At 41.6% G+C, this 17,559-nt stretch overlaps 1 protein-coding gene across 1 annotated transcript in view; it reads right to left on the bottom strand.

Moving 5' to 3' along the window:
* LOC110521751 (myosin light chain kinase family member 4) overlaps positions 1-17,559 on the bottom strand; it is a 59,464-nt gene that overhangs the window by 30,149 nt on the left and 11,756 nt on the right. Inside the window, exon 2 of the mRNA XM_021599591.2 lies at positions 12,332-12,626. Within this exon, the coding sequence (XP_021455266.2) occupies positions 12,332-12,626 (295 nt within the window). The remainder of the gene's footprint in view (positions 1-12,331; positions 12,627-17,559) is intronic.

Here is a 17,559-nt window from a genome sequence, read left to right as displayed (position 1 = left end):
GAGTGACTTCTGTCTAGCCACTCTACCATGCTGCAGAGATGGGGGTCTGAATATTTTCTGAATGCTCTGTATCTCCCCTGACGTGGGCATGTTTTCAACTCCTTTTGTCGTACAGTACTCCATGTAAGGCATCCAGACCTTTTGAGAGTTGCACAGTGTGCCTCTTGTAATAAATCAAATCTAGTGAAACATGACTTTTCTGCAATCTATTGTGACATTGTGGGAGGACAACCAACCATCTAATTAATGGCAAAGCATTTCTCAGCTGCGATAAGTGCAAGGTTACAAGGTCTCTTCTGTCAGTCTCCAGTATAAACATTTCCAAGCAAACAAAAACAGGGAGAAGGGAGAATCTGTACACATGCTGAGATGAAAGAACATACTCTTTGCCCAGAATTCAGCCAGCCTTCACGTGAACATAACATATGCAAATATGTCCCCTTTTGTGTTTTTCACCTCCAGCAGAATGACATTTCTGAGTGCATGATATTCAGTATAACTGGCATATAGTACATTCTATAGATGGTCTTAAACTGCAGTCATTTATGTCTGAGATGATATGAACATGGCCGGGCATTCAAACACATCTGTATCCGTTCATCATCATCAATTCGTGTCTCCCAGGTCTTCCTCACATTTTTGGTTCACATGTTTTGTGTCATCAGGAAAAGCCTCTATCAAACCTTGATACATTTTGGAAATCAACATTAGAGGTCTGTCAGACTGCCTTAAAATAGTTTCAATCTTATATCCAGTGTTTTCTGCACAGAGAGACAAAACTGTGTGACAAAACTGCACATCTAATAGTGGCCTTTTATTGTCCCCTGCACAAGGTGCACTTGTTTAATGATAATGAACTTCTTGATATGCCACACCAGCCGGGTGGATGGATTATATAAATGTGTGCACAAAATGTGAGATAGATAAATGTTTTGTGCATATGATACATTTCTGGGATGTTTTATTTCAGCTCATGAAACATGGGATGTGTGAAGTACTTAAGTGAAATACTTTAAAGTACTACTGAAGTTGTTTTTGAGGGGTATCTGTACTTTACTTTACTACTTACATTTTTGACACTTTTGCTTTTACTCCACTACATTCCTAAAGAAAATAATGTACTTTTTATTCCATATGTTTTCCCTGACACCAAAAAGTACTTGTTACATTTCAAATGCTCAGGCAGGACAGTAATATGGTCCAATTGTCACGCCCTGACCATAGTAAGCTGTTTATTCTCTATGCTGGTTGGGATAGTGACTAGGGTGGGTCATCTAGGTTTTTTTGTACGTCTATGTTGGCCTGACATGGTTCCCAATCAGAGACAGCTGTTTATCGTTGTCTCTGATTGGGGATCATATTTAGGTAGCCTTCTTCCATCAATGTATTTGTGGGCTCTTGTCTACCGGTAGTTGTCTGTGTGCACCAGTAGCGTGCTGGTTCGGTTGTGCTGGTTCGGTTGTGCTGGTTCGGTTGTGCTGGTTCGGTTGTGCTGGTTCGGTTGTGCTGGTTCGGTTGTGCTGGTTCGGTTGTGCTGGTTCGGTTGTGCTGGTTCGGTTGTGCTGGGTTTCGATTTATAAAAAATATGTGGAACTCTACTCACGCTGCGCCTTGGTCTACTCCTTTCAACGAACGTGACACCAATTCACGCACCTATCAATATAACGCGTTGTCATCCCTAGTGCCTCTGATCTGGCGGACTCACTAAATACAAATACTGTGTTTGCAAATAATGTCTGAGTATTGGAATGTGCCCCTGGCTGACCATAAATGTAAAAAATTGTGCTGTCTGGTTTGTTTAGAATAAGGAATTGTATGTATAGTATTTACCTTAACTTTACTTTTACTCATGTATGACAATTGAGTTTAAAAAAAGCTAATAATGCAAGCAGAGCAGAATTAAGTCGATACCCGCTAAAATCCAGGAAAGGGAGTTAAATTCTACAATTTAATAGACCACCAAATGCAGACCTGGCTCTCGAGAAGACAGGCTATGTGCACACTGCCCACAAAATGAGGTGGAAACTGAGCTGCACTTCCTAACCTCGTTCCAAATGTATGACCATATTAGAGACACATATTTCCCTCAGATTACTCAGACCCACAAAGAATTCCAAAACCAATCCAATTTTGATAAAATCCCTCATCTATTTGGTGAAATACCACAGTATGCAATCACAGCAGTGAGATTTGTGACCTTCTGCCACAAGAAAAGGGCAACCAGTGAATAACAAACACCATTGTAAATTCAACCTATATTTATGTTTATTTATTTTTCCTTTTGTACAATTACAACACTGTATATAGACATATGACATTTGAAATGTCTTTATTCTTTTGGAGCTTTAGTAAATGTAATGTTTACAGTTTAATCTTTTATTGTTTATTTCACTTTTGTTTAACATCTATTTCACTTGCTTTGGCAATGTAAACATATGTTTCCCATGCCAATAAAGCCCCTTAAATTTAAATAGAGAGAGAGAGAGAGCAGTCTGATTTAAATAGCCAGGAATCTTGAGTTACACTTACATGCAGCCCAGAGTCTAATTGGAACCTTTCCCTGGGCTCTCATTGGCTGTTGCTTGGGCAAACAGTGGTATAAATAGAAAATGAAAGCAGAGCACAGTTCATTTGCTGCTCAGCCTGCAAATGAGAACCCACTTCTGCTGTGGTGCACAAACAGCTATTTTGTAAGGAGATTTTACTTGAAATGATATTGATAATTTTGCATACTTTAGTTGTATGCACTGACAAAAATACATCGCTGTGATGAGACCACTTCGTTTGTATGTCTGACCTCTTCAAACCCACACTTATGGGCACATGTAAAAAAATAAAAAAAATAAAAAAATCAACACAGATAGAGTATAGCGGAAACACAATTATGGCATGTTCAGTAGCAGCACATACTGTGGTTTTCTGGTTAACTGTTGTGAAATATTTTACTCAGTCCCTAGACACCACCTTGCGGCTCTAAGTAATTATATGCTGGATTCAGTGCCGTCCTCACCATAGTTCCACTGTAGCGTGTGAGAGGGGCTCTCAATGCAGATTCACAGAGCCATAGCCTCCACTAGTGTTAGAAGTGAGATATTACATCAGCCCGCGTGTGCTGTGTTGCATGTTTGGCCTGTTCCACATAGCGAACGTTCGTGTAAATTTGTGAGATCAGGCAGCTTGCGAGGCTAGAATAGATCCTGCTACGTCCCAAATTGGTCCATATTCACAACTTTTGACCAGGACCAATCGGGTGCCATTTGGGATGCAAATCCTGCCTGGACTAGAGGAGCTGCTTATTTAAAGCAGCTGGGATCCTACGTCAAACAAGCTGGTGATACTGAAGGTTGTGTAAACGTAGCTCTTAAAAAAACAAATAAAGGAGAGACGCACACTCTAGGAGCTCAGATGCAAAACATTTCTGTCCAACGTTTCGACAGACAAGCTGTCTTCATCAGGGTAAATGTAGCTGCCATTTTTCACCAACAGAGGGCAGTACAACACCACAGTAAGAAAGCACCTGTGCATTTACAGTACAGAATACATAGAGAAATAAATGCACACCAGTGGAGGCTGCTGAGGGGAGGACAGCTCAAAATAATGGCTGGAACGGTGTTTGTATCAGTATCAAACCATGTCTTTGATATATTTGATACCATTCCACCTATTCAGCTCCAGCTATACCACAAGCCCGTCCTCCCCAACTAAGGTGCCACCAACTTCCTGTGATGCACACATACACAGAAAAACACACACACACATACAAACAAACACATACATAACCACAGGCTAAAAAGCGGTTTAATGCTTGTCCTCAACAGGGTTTTGGCAGAAATCCTTTGATTGGCCGTAGGGCCAGACAGATTACTAGGACGTGTACTCCGAGCATGCGCTGACCAACTGGCAACTGTCTTCATTGACATTTTCAACCTCTCCCTTACTGAGTCTGTAAAACCAACATGTTTTAAGCAGACCAACATAGTCCCTGTGCCCAAGAACACTAAGGTAACCTGCCTAAATGACTACTGACCTGTAGCACTTATGTCTGTAGCCATAAAGTGCTTTGAAAGGCTGGTAATGCCTCACATCATCACCATTATCCCAGAAACCCTAGACCCACTCCCATTTGCATACAACAGAACCACAAATGATGCAATCTGTATTGCACTCCTCACTGCCGATTCCAACCTGGACAAAGGAACACTTATGTGAGAATGTTGTTATTCATTGACTACACTCAGCGTTCAACACCATAGTGTCCTCAAAGCTCATTACTAAGCTAAGGACCATGGGACTAAACACCTCCTTCTGCAACTGGATCCTGGACTTCCTGACGGGCCACCCCCCACAGGGCCCCCTCAGGGGTGCGTGCTCAGTCCCCTCCTGTACTCCCTGTTCACTCATGAATGCATGGCCAGTCATGACTCCAACACCATCATTAAGTTTGCCGATGACACAACAGTGGTATGCCTGATCACCGACAACGATGAGACAGTCTATAGGGAGGATGTCAGAGACCTTGTCGTGTGGTGCCAGGACAACAACCTCTCCCTCAACGTGATCAAGACAAAGGAAATGATTGTGGACTACAGGAAAAGGAGGACCGAGCACCCCCCCCCCCCCCATTCTCATTGACGGGGCTGTAGTGGAGCATGTTGAGAGCTTCAAGTTCCTTGGTGTCCACATCCCCAACAAACTATCATGGTCCAAATACACTAACACAGTTGTGAAGAGGGCACGACAAAGCCTATTCCCCCCCAGGAGACTCACAAGATTTGGCATGGGTCCTCAGATCCTCAAAAATGTATACAGCTGCACCATTGAGAGCATCACTGCCTGGTATGGCAACTGCTTGCCCTCAGACCACAAAGCACTACAGAGGGTAGCGCGTACGGCCCAGTGCATCACTGGGGCCAAGCTTCCTGCCATCCAGGACCTCTATACCAGGCAGTGTCAGAGGAAGGCCCGAAAAATTGTTGAAGACTCCAGCCACCCTAGTCATAGACCGTTCTCTCTGCTACCACACGGCAAGTGGTAACAGAGCACCAAGTCTAGGTCCGAAAGACTTCTTAACAGCTTTAACCCCCAAGCCATAAGACGCCTGAACAGCTAATTAAATAGCTACCCAGACTATTTGCATTGCGCCCCCCCCCCTCTTATACTCTGCTGCTACTATCTGTTTATTATCTATGCATAGTCACTTTAACTCTACCTACATGTACATATTACCTCAACTAACCGGTGCCCCTGCACATTGACTCTGTACCGGTACCCCATTTACATAGCCTCGTTATTGTTATTTTACTGATGCTCATTCATTATTTGTTACTATTATTTTTTATATTTTACTCATCTATTTTTGACTTAACACTTATTTTTTCTTAAAACTGCAATGTTGGTTAACTTTTTCAGCATACAGGGCAGTGTTCGGAATTTCGGATGGCTGACATGCCCAAAGTAAAATGCCTGTTACTCAAGCCCAGAAGCTAGGATATGCATATGATTGGTAGCATTGGATATAAAATACTCTGAGGTTTCTAAAACTGTTACAATAATACCTGTGAGTATAAAATAACTGATATGACAGGCAAAAACCAGAGGAAAATCCATCCAGATTTTTATTTTATGAGGTCACAGGCCATTTCAATGCTAGCCTATGGGATATGCAAATAGATAGGACACAGATTGCGGTTCCTATGGCTTCCACCAAATGTCAACAGTCTTTAGAAGGGGTTTTAGGCTTGTTTCTTGAAAAATGAACAAGTAGTTGTAGTTTTTCCAAGGTGTCTCTCATTAGAAAAGTAGTCTTGGCGCGTGAATGAGGTGCGCACTCTTCGTTATTTATCTTCCCTATTGAAGATACTATTCTCTGTCTTAAATATTATTGTTTATTTTGATATTAGAGTACTTGAGGATTAATTAGAAACATAGTTTGACTTGTTTGGATGAACTCTACCTGTAACTTTTTGGATTTGTTTGTATGCAAGTTGAACGAGTGGATTACTGAGATCATTGGCGTCAACTAAACTTTTTTGGATATAAAGAAGGACTTTATCAAACAAAACGACCATTCATTGTGTAGCTGGGACCCTTTGTATTGCAAACAGAGGAAGATCTTCAAAGGTAAGTGATTTCTGATCCTCAGATAATCGCATGGTATGCTTTCGCCGTAAAGCCTTTTTGAAATCTGACAACGCGGTTGGATTAAGAAGAAGTTAGGCAAATAACGTTTGATTTGATTTAGTAGGAAACAACTTTGCCAACATTATCATGTCATCAAATGTACTTTAAACAGATGGAAATGTTACAGTATCATGAGCTATGTTGTTGATGTAAATTGAGAAGAGCGTGGGGCCTAGGATTGAGCCTTGGGGTACTCCCTTGGTGACAGTCAGTGGCTGAGACAGCAGATCTGATACATTGCACTCTTTGAGAGAGGTAGTTAGCAAACCAGGCCAAAGACCCCTCAGAGACACCAATACATCTTAGCCGGTCCACAAGAATGGAATGCTCCACTGTATCAAAAGCCTTGGCCAAGTCAATAAAAATAGCAGCACAACATTACTTAGTATCAAGGGCGATGGTGACATCGTTGAGGACCTTTAAGGTTACAGTGACACATCCATAACCTGAGAGGAAACCAGATTGCATACCAAAGAGAATACTATAGACATCAAGAATGCCGGTCAGTTCATTATTGACACTTTTTTCCAACACTTTTGATAAACAGGGCAAAATAGAAATATGCATATCACAGTTAGGATCAGCTTGATCTCCCCCTTTAAATAAAGAACGAACTGTGGCTGCCTTCCAAGCAATGGGAACCTCCCCAGAGAGGTGTCACTGTGTCGCTTGCTTGGTGGTGCCCCTTGCTTAGGGGTTTTGAAGACAGGTGTATATATACTGAGATCATGTGACAGATCATGTGACACTTAGATTGCACCCAGGTGGACTTTATTTAACCAATTATGTGACTTCTGAAGGTAATTGGTTGTTATTTAGGGGCTTCATAGCGAAGGGGGTGAATACATATGCACGCAGCACTTTTCCATTTCCATTTTTTTAAACAAGTTATTCTGTTCGATTCACTTCACCAATTTGGACTATTTTGTGTATGTTCATTACATGAAATCCAAATAATAACCTATTTAAATTACAGGTTGTAATGCAACAAAATAGGAAAAACGCAGAGGGAGATGAGTGATTTTGCAAGACACTGTAAGGGACATGGGCAGCTGTGAGGAGGGTTTATTCTCCAGGTCTTTAATCATTTTCCAGAACTTCTTGGGATTAGACCCACAGGGAGAACTGCTCCTTAAGGTAACTAACTAACTTTGACCTTCCGGATAGCCTGATTGCATTTATTTGTAATTTGCCTGAACGAGAGCCAGTCAGCCTGAGTATGTGTCGAGCCTTTCGCCAAATGCAATTCTTGAGGTGGAGTATCTCTGCCAGATCACGGTTGAACCAGGAGCTAAACCTGTTTTTAATTCTCATTTTCTTTATGGGGGTGTTTGTTAACAATACCAGTAAAAATATTTTTTTTAAATGTCCAAGCGTCTTCAACAGGGGAGATCAAGCTGATTCTATACCATTTTACAGAGGCCAGTTCATGTAGGAAGGCTTGCTCATCAAAGTTTTTTAGCAAGCGTCCATGACAAATCAGGACAGGTCATTTCACTGAGCAGCCATCACGAGCTGTACAAGCTGTAAAAACAGTGATGACTAAGGTCATTACAGAAAACATCAGACTGATATCTATCAGGATTATTTGGGGTGGCAGGGTAGCCTAGTGGTTAGAGTGTTGGACTAGTAACCAAAAGGTTGCAAGTTCAAATCCCTGAGCTGACAAGGTACAAATCTGCCGTTCTGCCCTTGAGCAGTTCCTAGGATGTCATTGAAAATAAAATTTGTTCATAACTGACTTGCCTAGGTTAAAAAAATAAAGGTTAAAAAAAATAGTGAGGAGTCAATCTGAGAAAAATGTAGGTAAATGTTTGAATCACCTGACCAAGTCCTAAAGCAATGGCCCCCTACAGGTCATCTAGCAGGACAAATTCAGACATAGGGCCAGGAGAGAGCTTAGGGCAGGTTCTGATGGAGGACGCAACAGTCAACAAAGAACTATTTGAAGTTTAATGCTTAAAACCAGCAAATCAAATTGTTTGGAGACAGACTTGGTGGAGACAAACGAGCACTGAAGGTGGTAAAGATTGCCACCCCACCTTTTGAAGATCAGTCTTGCTGAAAAAGGTTATAACCAGAAAAATGTGTATTTAAAACATTCCTTAACCATGTTTCAGTAATGACCGACACATCTGGATTGGAGGTGTGAACTCACACTTTCAATTGATCAATTTGAGGTAATAATCTTCTAGTTTTAACCTGCAGACAACCCTGCTTTTACGAGAGCAGAAATCAGTAAAGCAGATATCAGAGCACAAGTCAGAATTGGGGTTAGCAACAGTAGATGGGCCAGGGTGTACATGCACATTTCCAGATATCATCAGAAGTAATACAATCAAGGCACGGCAGAGGACAGGAAGAGCTTAGCAGTGTTGATTTATGACATTTGAATGTGCATTAAATGGCAACAAGATCATGTTGCAATTTCATCAGGTAACATGAATACAAAGCCGGCGAGAGGTGGTTAGAATAGGATGGGAGAACAAATGTCTGTATAACCAATAGAGAGTCAGAGTCCCGAGTGTAGGAACAAACATAGTCTGTTCCATGGTTGGGTAACAAAGAAAGTTCATAGTCAACAAAGCAGGTAGGAGTCATGAAGCAAATAGAAAAATGTCAAAATGCAATTTTTTAAAAATATATAACAACTTGGGGCTAGCCATTGTAAGGTCAGAGTCACTCGCCCCATCAGTGCGTTCGTGCTGGAGGCGAGCGAAAGCTCGGGAGAGAGGGGGGAGTGTGGTGGAGGTACCTGTACCAGACATGGGGAGACAGGCCAGGGCAGATGGTGAACAGATCACCAGGTGGAATCCAAGCAGCAGTGCAGTAGGCAACAGGAGTACGTGTCACACCCTCTTAGGAGAAGCTTTTATTTCTGGAGGCAGATTTCTTGTAGAAAATGCTAGTGGATGGTCTCTGAACAGCGGAAGGGGGCTTCAAAGGCCTCTGGATTTTGGTGGAGCAGGCTACAAGAGACTACTGCCACTTGTTGGGCCCAAAGGCTTCGACACCCCTCACTTCACACCTCAGTGCTAATTGAAGTTGTATATTGTCTGTCCTAGCAAGCCTGGCAGCCTTAAAAGGATCTGACCCTATTTTTAAATTTTAGCCTAAAATGACATACCCATATCTAACTGCCTTTAGCTCAGGACCTAAAGCAAGGATATCTATATTCTTGATACCATTTGAAAGGAAACACTTTGACATTTGTGGAAATGTAAAATGAATGTAGGATAATGTAAAACATTAGATCTGGTGAAAGATAATACAAAGGAAAAAATATGTTTTTTTTTCATCATCTTTGAAATGCAAGAGAACGGCCATAATGTATTATTTCAGGTTAGGTACAAATTAGCAGTATATGTGCAAAGTTTTAGACTGATCAAATTAATCATTGCATTTATTTTCAAGTCTGCCCAAATGTTCCTAATTGGTTTATTGATACATTTTTAAGTTAATAAATGTGCAATCTCCTCAAACAATAGCATGGTATTATTTCACTATAATAACTAGATTAACAGTTAGATTTACACAAATTTAAGCTTTCTGACCATATAAGATATGTCTATGTCCTGGAAAGTTTTCTTGTTACTTACAATCTCATGCTATACACATTAGCCTACATTAGCTCAACCATCCTGCATGGGGGAGGGGGGGGGGGGGGCACACCGATCCCGTAGAGGAATGTACTTTACTTTATTTTTATTTATTTTTTCTTCTTCTTCTTGGCTTTCAAAATAGCATCAGACCAAACACTACTCACTCAGTTCCTAATATAACAGCAATAATCATAATAGGCAGCCGTAGTCTATATACAGTTGAAGTCGGATGTTTACATACATCTCAGCCAAATACATTTAAACTCAGTTTTTCACAATTCCTGACATTTAATCCGAGAAAGAATTCCCCGATTTAGGTCAGTTAGGATCTCCACTTTATTTTAAGAATTTGAAATGTCAAAATAATAGTAGAGAGAATTATTTATTTCAGCTATTATTTTTTTCATCACATTCCCAGTGGGTCAGAAGATAAAACATACACTCAATTAGTAATTGGTAGCATTGCCTTTAAATTGTTTAACTTGGGTCGAACGTTTCGAGTAGCCTTCCACAAGCTTCCCACAATAAGTTGGGTGAATTTTGGCCCATTCCTCCTGACAGAGCTGGGGTAACTGAGTCAGGTTTGAAGGCCTCCTTGCTCGCACACGCTTTTCAGATCTGCCCACACATTTTTTATAGGATTGAGGTCAGGGCTTTGTGATGGCCAGTCCAGTACCTTGACTTTGTTGTCCTTACGCCATTTTGCCACAACTTTGGAAGTATGCTTTGGGTCATTGTCCATTTTGAAGACCCATTTAAGACCAAGCTTTAACTTCCTGACTGATGTCTTGAGATGTTGCTTTAATATATCCAAATAATTTTCCTACCTCATGATGCCATCTATTTTGTGAAGTGCACCAGGCGCTCCTGCAGCAAAGCAGCCCCACAATATGATGCTGCCGCCCCCGTGCTTCACGGTTGGGATGGTGTTCTTCGGCTTGCAAGCTTCCCCCTTTTTCCTCCAAACATAACAATGGTTATTACGGTCAAACAGTTCTATTTTTGTTTCATCAGACCAGATTACATTTCTCCAAAAAGTACGATCTTTGTCCCCATGTGCAGTTGCAAACCGCAGTCTGGCTTTTTTGATGGCGGTTTTGTAGCGACCCACTGGAATTGTGATACAGTGAATTATAAGTGAAATAATCTGTCTGTAAACAAATGTTGTAAAAATGATTTGTGTCATGCACAAAGTAGATGTCCTAACCGACTTGCCAAAACTATAGTTTGTTATTAACAAGATATTTGTGGAGTGGTTGAAAAACGAGTTTTATTAATGACTCCAACCTAAGTGTATGTAAACTTCCAACTTCAACTGTAGATTAGGCTATGGCTGTGAGTCAAAATGCAAGCTGAGTGCAATTCTCTGCTGGGTGTGGGAAATCATATGGGCAATGTATTGTCTGACATCCGTTAAATGATCTTTAGCCTATAGTGCCTAACTATTGCCTGTCGTGCCTCCTACTCAGTGGTGTAAAGTACTTAAGTAAAAATACTTTAAAGTACTACTTAAGTAGTTTTTTGGGGTATCTGTACTTTACTTTTTATATTTTTGACAACTTTTACCTTTACTTCACTACATTCCTAAAGAAAATGATGTACTTTTTACTCCATACATTTTCCCTGACACCCAAAAAGTACTCATTACTTTTGAAATGCTTAGTAGGACAGGGAACTGGTCCAATTCACACACTTATCAAAAGAAAACCCCTGGTCATCCCTACTGCATCTGATCTGGCAGACTCATTAAATTATGTAAATTAGGTCTGAGTGTTGGAGTGTGCCACTGGCTATCTGTAAAATATACTTATATAATTTACTTATATAATTTACTAAATTTATAATTTACTTTTGATACTTAAGTATATTTTAGCAATTACATGTTTTTTTGATACTTAAGTATATTTTTAACCAAATACTTTTTGACTTGTACTGAAGTATTAATGGGTGACTTTCACTTCAGTCATTTTCTATTAACGTAACTTTACTTTTACTCATGTATTACAATTGTGTACTTTTCCCACCATTGCTCCTACTGGCCCTCCAACACCACTTCCACCAGCAGCTGGACCAGGACCAAAGCTGCTTAGCTTCAGAGGCAAGCCAGCAGAGGGATGCCGTGTGGTATGCTGCTGGGTATGAATCCGGGTTTGGGGTAGAGACGAGAGGATGAGGGGGTACAGGTGAGGAGATGAGGGGTACGGGTGCAGGTGAGGATTTGGTTGCGAGACTTACCTGTTGGAGAGGGATATGGGTGAGGATCGGGGGTGATAGCCTTACTTTTTACAGGACTGTTGGAGCTAGAAACACAAGCATTTCCCTGCACCTGCAATAACATCTGCAAATCTGTGTAGGCGACCAGTAAACTTTGATTTGATACAGTTGAGGAATGGGGTGAAGACCCTACCTGTCGAGGGTGAAGGGCAAGAGGATGGATGGGTATAGGTTAGAGGATGAGTATATAAGAGGGTTAGGGTATGAATGAGGTTTGGGGGTATAGAGAAGAAGATGAGGAGTACAGGTAATGAGTGTTCGGGTGTAAGGCCTACCTGTTGTGGGTCTCCCTCCAGCTCCACATGCTTCAGCTCCCAGAAGCTCCTCATGGTCTCCACCTTCTCCAGGTGTCTGAAGAATGCCAGACGACCCAGACGAAGGCTGTTGCTATGGTTACGGATCACCTTTAGCCGCTCCATCTTGTCCCCAGCAGGGGAGGAGTTGGAGCAGGGCTGGGACCATGGCAGCCCCGACGTCTGGGTCTGATGGACTCCTCCATATTGCTTCCTGCTTCCTGAGGTCGACTCACTACCACAGCCCTCAGAGCACGGAGAAGGCTTCTTATCTGACCTACAACAGCAACATCAAACAAACAAACAAAATGAGATCAGTTTGAAATAGAATCAAATATTATACTATTTTATTGCTCCTGAGAGGGAATTTGTTTTTCTCATCTGATTCTGAATTGCAGATTTACAGGTCCTAATACAGTATCATTCAATCATCCATCAGTTTCCAGCTCTGTTGAAGCAGTCTATATCTGGAGATGATGGCAGTGCTTTGAAATACCGGTAGCTGTAAAGCTCTCCCTCACTAATCTTGCTAATCCTCCATGCCAGTGGGACAGTTTTACAATCTAACTCTGTTGAGTGATGATACGGAGGAGGAATCTATACTGATGCACCCTCTGAATGACACACATACAATTCATGTCTCAATTATGGATTTAACAAGTTACATCAACAAGGGATCATAGCTTTCAGCTGGAATCACCTGGTCAGTCTATGACCATAGTCAGGTGTTGCTAATGTTTTGTACACTCATTGTATGTAACTGCATAGCGGCATTGGTGTTCCCAGTTTTTACAATTACAAAGGTAATCTCAACAAGTGTATATAGCATGACAAGTCCTTTGGGGTGAGTTTCTATGAAGCTTCGAAACACTAAGTAGCATAATTTTTGTCTGTTGCCTATAATAGATGTAAGATGATCTTAGTGCTTTCAGGAAACCCAATTATGTCTGGTTTTGATGATTTGGGAACTTGACTGTGCCAAACAACAACTTCAAATGATTCTTAATAGTTCCTAAAACTGTATGAGTCTGTGAGACACTTATATCACCAGATCAGCAAGTAGTCAGCAGGCTCAAGTTAGTATTGTGCTGACCCTAATCATACTGCACTGGTGTGGATATTATCTTATTACACTCTCCTCTCCAGCAGGGTTCCAGCAACTACAGGGATTCGTGGCCAAGTCAGAACAGTGCAGCTTGGCTCGGCTCATTAGTGTTCATAAAGGATTTTACAGACGTCATCAAGGGCCAGTGGTCTGCAGGTTCAAGTTAGCACAAGTCCTACCGCCTCCGTCCCATCCTAAACCTCCCCCTCAAGGTCCTATTTCTTCTTCCTCAGAATCAAGGGACTTTTTCTCAGTGTTGGATTTCAAGACAATCTCAGTCAGCAATGTTGAAACCACACAGCCTGTCAGGAACACACCTGTTCTTCCTGCCTATTTCTGTCCTGTTCCACACACGGTTTATTTCTCAACATTTAAAGCAACTTCTACATTATATAAGAAGCCACAGGCCTGGATACTATTCCTGCAAGGTTTCTTATAGATTCTGCTGAGCAAATTGAACAATGCTTCTTTCCCAGGGACATGAAACAGACAAAAGCTATACCTCTGTATTAGAAGGGGATAGAGTCTGACCCTGGGAATTATAGGCCTTTATCCATCCCAAGTATAACTTCAAAGATCCTGAAGAGATTTGTACATGAGAAAATGTATGAATTATGTCAACAAACAAAGTCTAATGTATGATTTTCAGTCAGGTTTTAGTAGAACATACTCAACTGATTCATGTCTACTTTACTTGACTGACTACAAGTTCGTTGGTGTCCATGTCACCAACAAAATATCATGGTCCAAACACACCAAGACAGTCTTGAAGAGGGCACGACAACACATATTCCCCCTCAGGAGACTGAAAAGATTTGGCATGGGACCTAATATCATCAAAAAGCTATACAGCTGCACCATCGAGAGCATCCTGGTTGCATCGCCAACCTGGTATGGCAACTACTCGATCTCCGACCGCAGGCACGGCAGAGGGTAGTGCGTATGGCCCAGTACATCACTGGGGCCAAGCTTCCTGCCATCCAGGACCTCTATACCAAGCAGTGTCAGAAGAAGGCCCTAAAAATTGCCAAAGACTCCAGCCACCCTCATCATAGACTGTTTTCTCTGCTACCGCATGACAAGCGGTAACGGAACACCAAGTTTAGGTTTTATCCCCAAGCCATAACACTTCTGAACAGCTAATCAAATGGCTTCCCAGACTATTTGCATTACCCCCTACCCCCATTTTTACACTGCTGCTACTCTCTGTTTATTATCTAAGCATAGTCACTTTACCTCTACCTACATGTACATGTTACCTCAATTACCTTGACTAACCTGTGCCCCCCCCACATCGCCTCTACTGTTTCTACTGTAGATTAACAATATGAAAGCTGGTTGTTCTTGCCGTCTTTTCCTTTATGCGGATGCTTACTAAAATTAACAAATGGATTGGAGATAATACGCTATCTCTACACTTAGGTAAATCTGAGGGAATTGTTTTTGCATCCAGACCTAAATTGAGTAGGTCCTCTGAAATCAGAGTAGAGCTAGGGTTGAGGTGCTGACTACTAAAACCTCTGATAGCTACCTGGGATGTATCCTTGATGGAACCTTGGGAGGTGTGAGCATGGCCACTAAAGTGCTAGGGAAGGTTAATGCCAGGACTGTTGGTCTAGAAAATCCAAGCTGCTTGATAAGGACTCCATGAACGTGCTAGCCACTGCCCTCATTCAATGACATTTTGACTACGCTAGTACTTCTATCTAAGCTTATGAAAGGGAAGCTCCAGATAGCCCAGAATAAGCTGACCAGGGTAGTATTAAAGGTGAGTTCACATACCGACATAGGCAGGAGCTGCTTTCAGGAACTTAACTGGCTGCCTGTTGAGGCTAGGGTGTCCCCTAGCCTCAAACCTAGACTGGGTTTGGTTTACAGGACTATTTATGGTTCTGCGCCCAGATATCTAACTGATTTACTTTCCCTGCGTTAGGAATGCACACATTCACAGCACCAGATCAGGTGTTGCTAATGTGTGCTTATACAGGTTCCGGTATAACGCTGGGAAAGGTGATTTCTTGGATACTGGAGCCTCAGAGGGGAATGAGTTGCCTCTTCCCATAAAAATGACGTCCTCTCTGGGCAGCTTTAAAAAATAAAGTATAAAACTGTATTCTGTGCCCATAAGAATGACCCCTATGATGTAACTACAATGATGAGATAGATGTTCTTCTTTGTTTTCTGTTTTATTATCTCGCTGTCATACTGTGTTCAACCGTGTTCGATCTTACCTAGCCATCTTGCTTCAAGAGGACCACAATGGAAATAAGTCTTTATTGTGTGTTATCCTCAATGGCTTTACTCATGTGTTCCTGGGTCACTAGTCTTTTCAGTTCGCTGCAGCCAGCGACTGGAACGAGCTGCAACAAACACTCAAAGTAGACAGTTTTATCTCAATCTCTTCATGCAGACTCAATCACGGACACTCTTACTAACAGTTGTGGCTGCTTTGCTTGATGTATTGTTGTCTCTACCTTCTTTGCCCTTTGTGCTATAGTCTGTGCCCAACAATATTTGTATCCTGCTTTGTGTTGCTACCATGTGGTGGTCATGTTGTGTTGCTACCTTGCTGTGTTGTCATGTGCTGCTGCCATGCTATGTTGTCGTCTTTATGTAGTGTTGTGTTGTCTCTCTTGTCGTGGTGTGTTTTGTCCTATATTTTTATTTCTAATCCCAGCCCCCAGCCCCGCAGGAGGCCTTTTGCCTTTTGGTAGGCCGTCATTGTGAGTAAGAATTTGTTCTTAGCTGACTTGCCTAGTTAAATCAAATGAAATCAAATAAAAATGAATGTATGGCTTTTTCAAGTTATATGTGCTTGTTTCTTTTTTTTCAATGGTCGAATTGGTCAACTAAACCAAAAAAAGTAAGGGACAGGGGCATTTTCCAAAATAGGGGAGGGTTGTCAAACTTTGTTTTTTGCTTTTGGGATGGTTGTGTTGTTTTTTATTGGGCATGGGAAAGGGTTGTATGTTTTTTCACTAGTTTACATTCGCTCTTTTACAGGTTTTACTGGATCATTTCTTCCATCATAGCCACATTTCCTCATCTGCTTGCATGCGCCTCCCTTATATCAAGGTGTTTTGGCACTTGCCTTATGAACTATGCATTTTCACTCTAACTTTCACTATACCACAGGTCAATATAGTTTACCAGTCTAACTGTCTATCCTGCCCACTATCCACCATTCATAGTGAAAATAGTGGTAGGTGGATCGTTTGTCCAGATATGCAATAGGCCTACTGGCAGTCAGAGCACACATAAAAAAAAGCATTCAGTGCTACAATTTTTAACATGAATCCACAAGAACAAATTAGGACAAGCTGAGAGAGCGGAGAGTGCATGTGCATCTCATGAAAGAAAAGCGAAGACATGAGACAAAAAGCTCCCCTAATGATCTTGCTTAGAGACAATATCATTTTCAAATGACCCTACCTAGACTACCCTATAACACCACAATGTAATGAATAATTGCATATTGTTTCAAGTGAGTACAAAACTCTACTCTAGGCTTCAGTGAAAATGTCATTTGAATAATGGTGCAAAAGCCCTGTTTATACAGCTGCAAATGGAATGTTCCATTCCATTTGCATTAGTTCGTCCTATAATAATGTCGCCATATATACTACAAGACCAAAGGTATGAGAACACCTGCTCGTTGAACATCTCATTCCACAATCATGGGCATTAATATGGAGTTGGTCTCCCCTTTGCTGCTATAACAGCCTCCACTCTTCTGGGAAGGTTTTTCCACTAGATGTTGGAACATTTCTGCAGGGACTTTCTTCCATTCAGCCACAAGAGCATTAGTGAGGTTGGGCGCTGATGTTAGGCGATTAGGCTTGGCTTGCAGTCAACTTTCCAATTCATCCAAAAAGTGTTCGATGTGGTTGAGGTCAGGGCTCTGTGCAGGCCAGTGAAGTTCTTCCACACCAATCTTGCTTTGGGCACGGGGCGTTGTCATGCTGAAACAGGAAAGGGCCTTCCCCAAACTGTTGCCACAGAGTTGGAAGCACTGTCTAGAATGTATGTATTGTATGCGTTAAGATTTCCCTTCACTGGAACTAAGGGGCCTAGCCCGAGCCATGAAAAACATACCCATACTATT

The sequence above is a fragment of the Oncorhynchus mykiss genome, chromosome 30 (genome assembly GCF_013265735.2).
Source record: "Oncorhynchus mykiss isolate Arlee chromosome 30, USDA_OmykA_1.1, whole genome shotgun sequence".
Lineage (NCBI taxonomy): Eukaryota > Metazoa > Chordata > Actinopteri > Salmoniformes > Salmonidae > Oncorhynchus > Oncorhynchus mykiss.
Note: the sequence above shows the minus strand (reverse complement) of the source record. Positions and strands in the feature narration are given on the sequence as shown.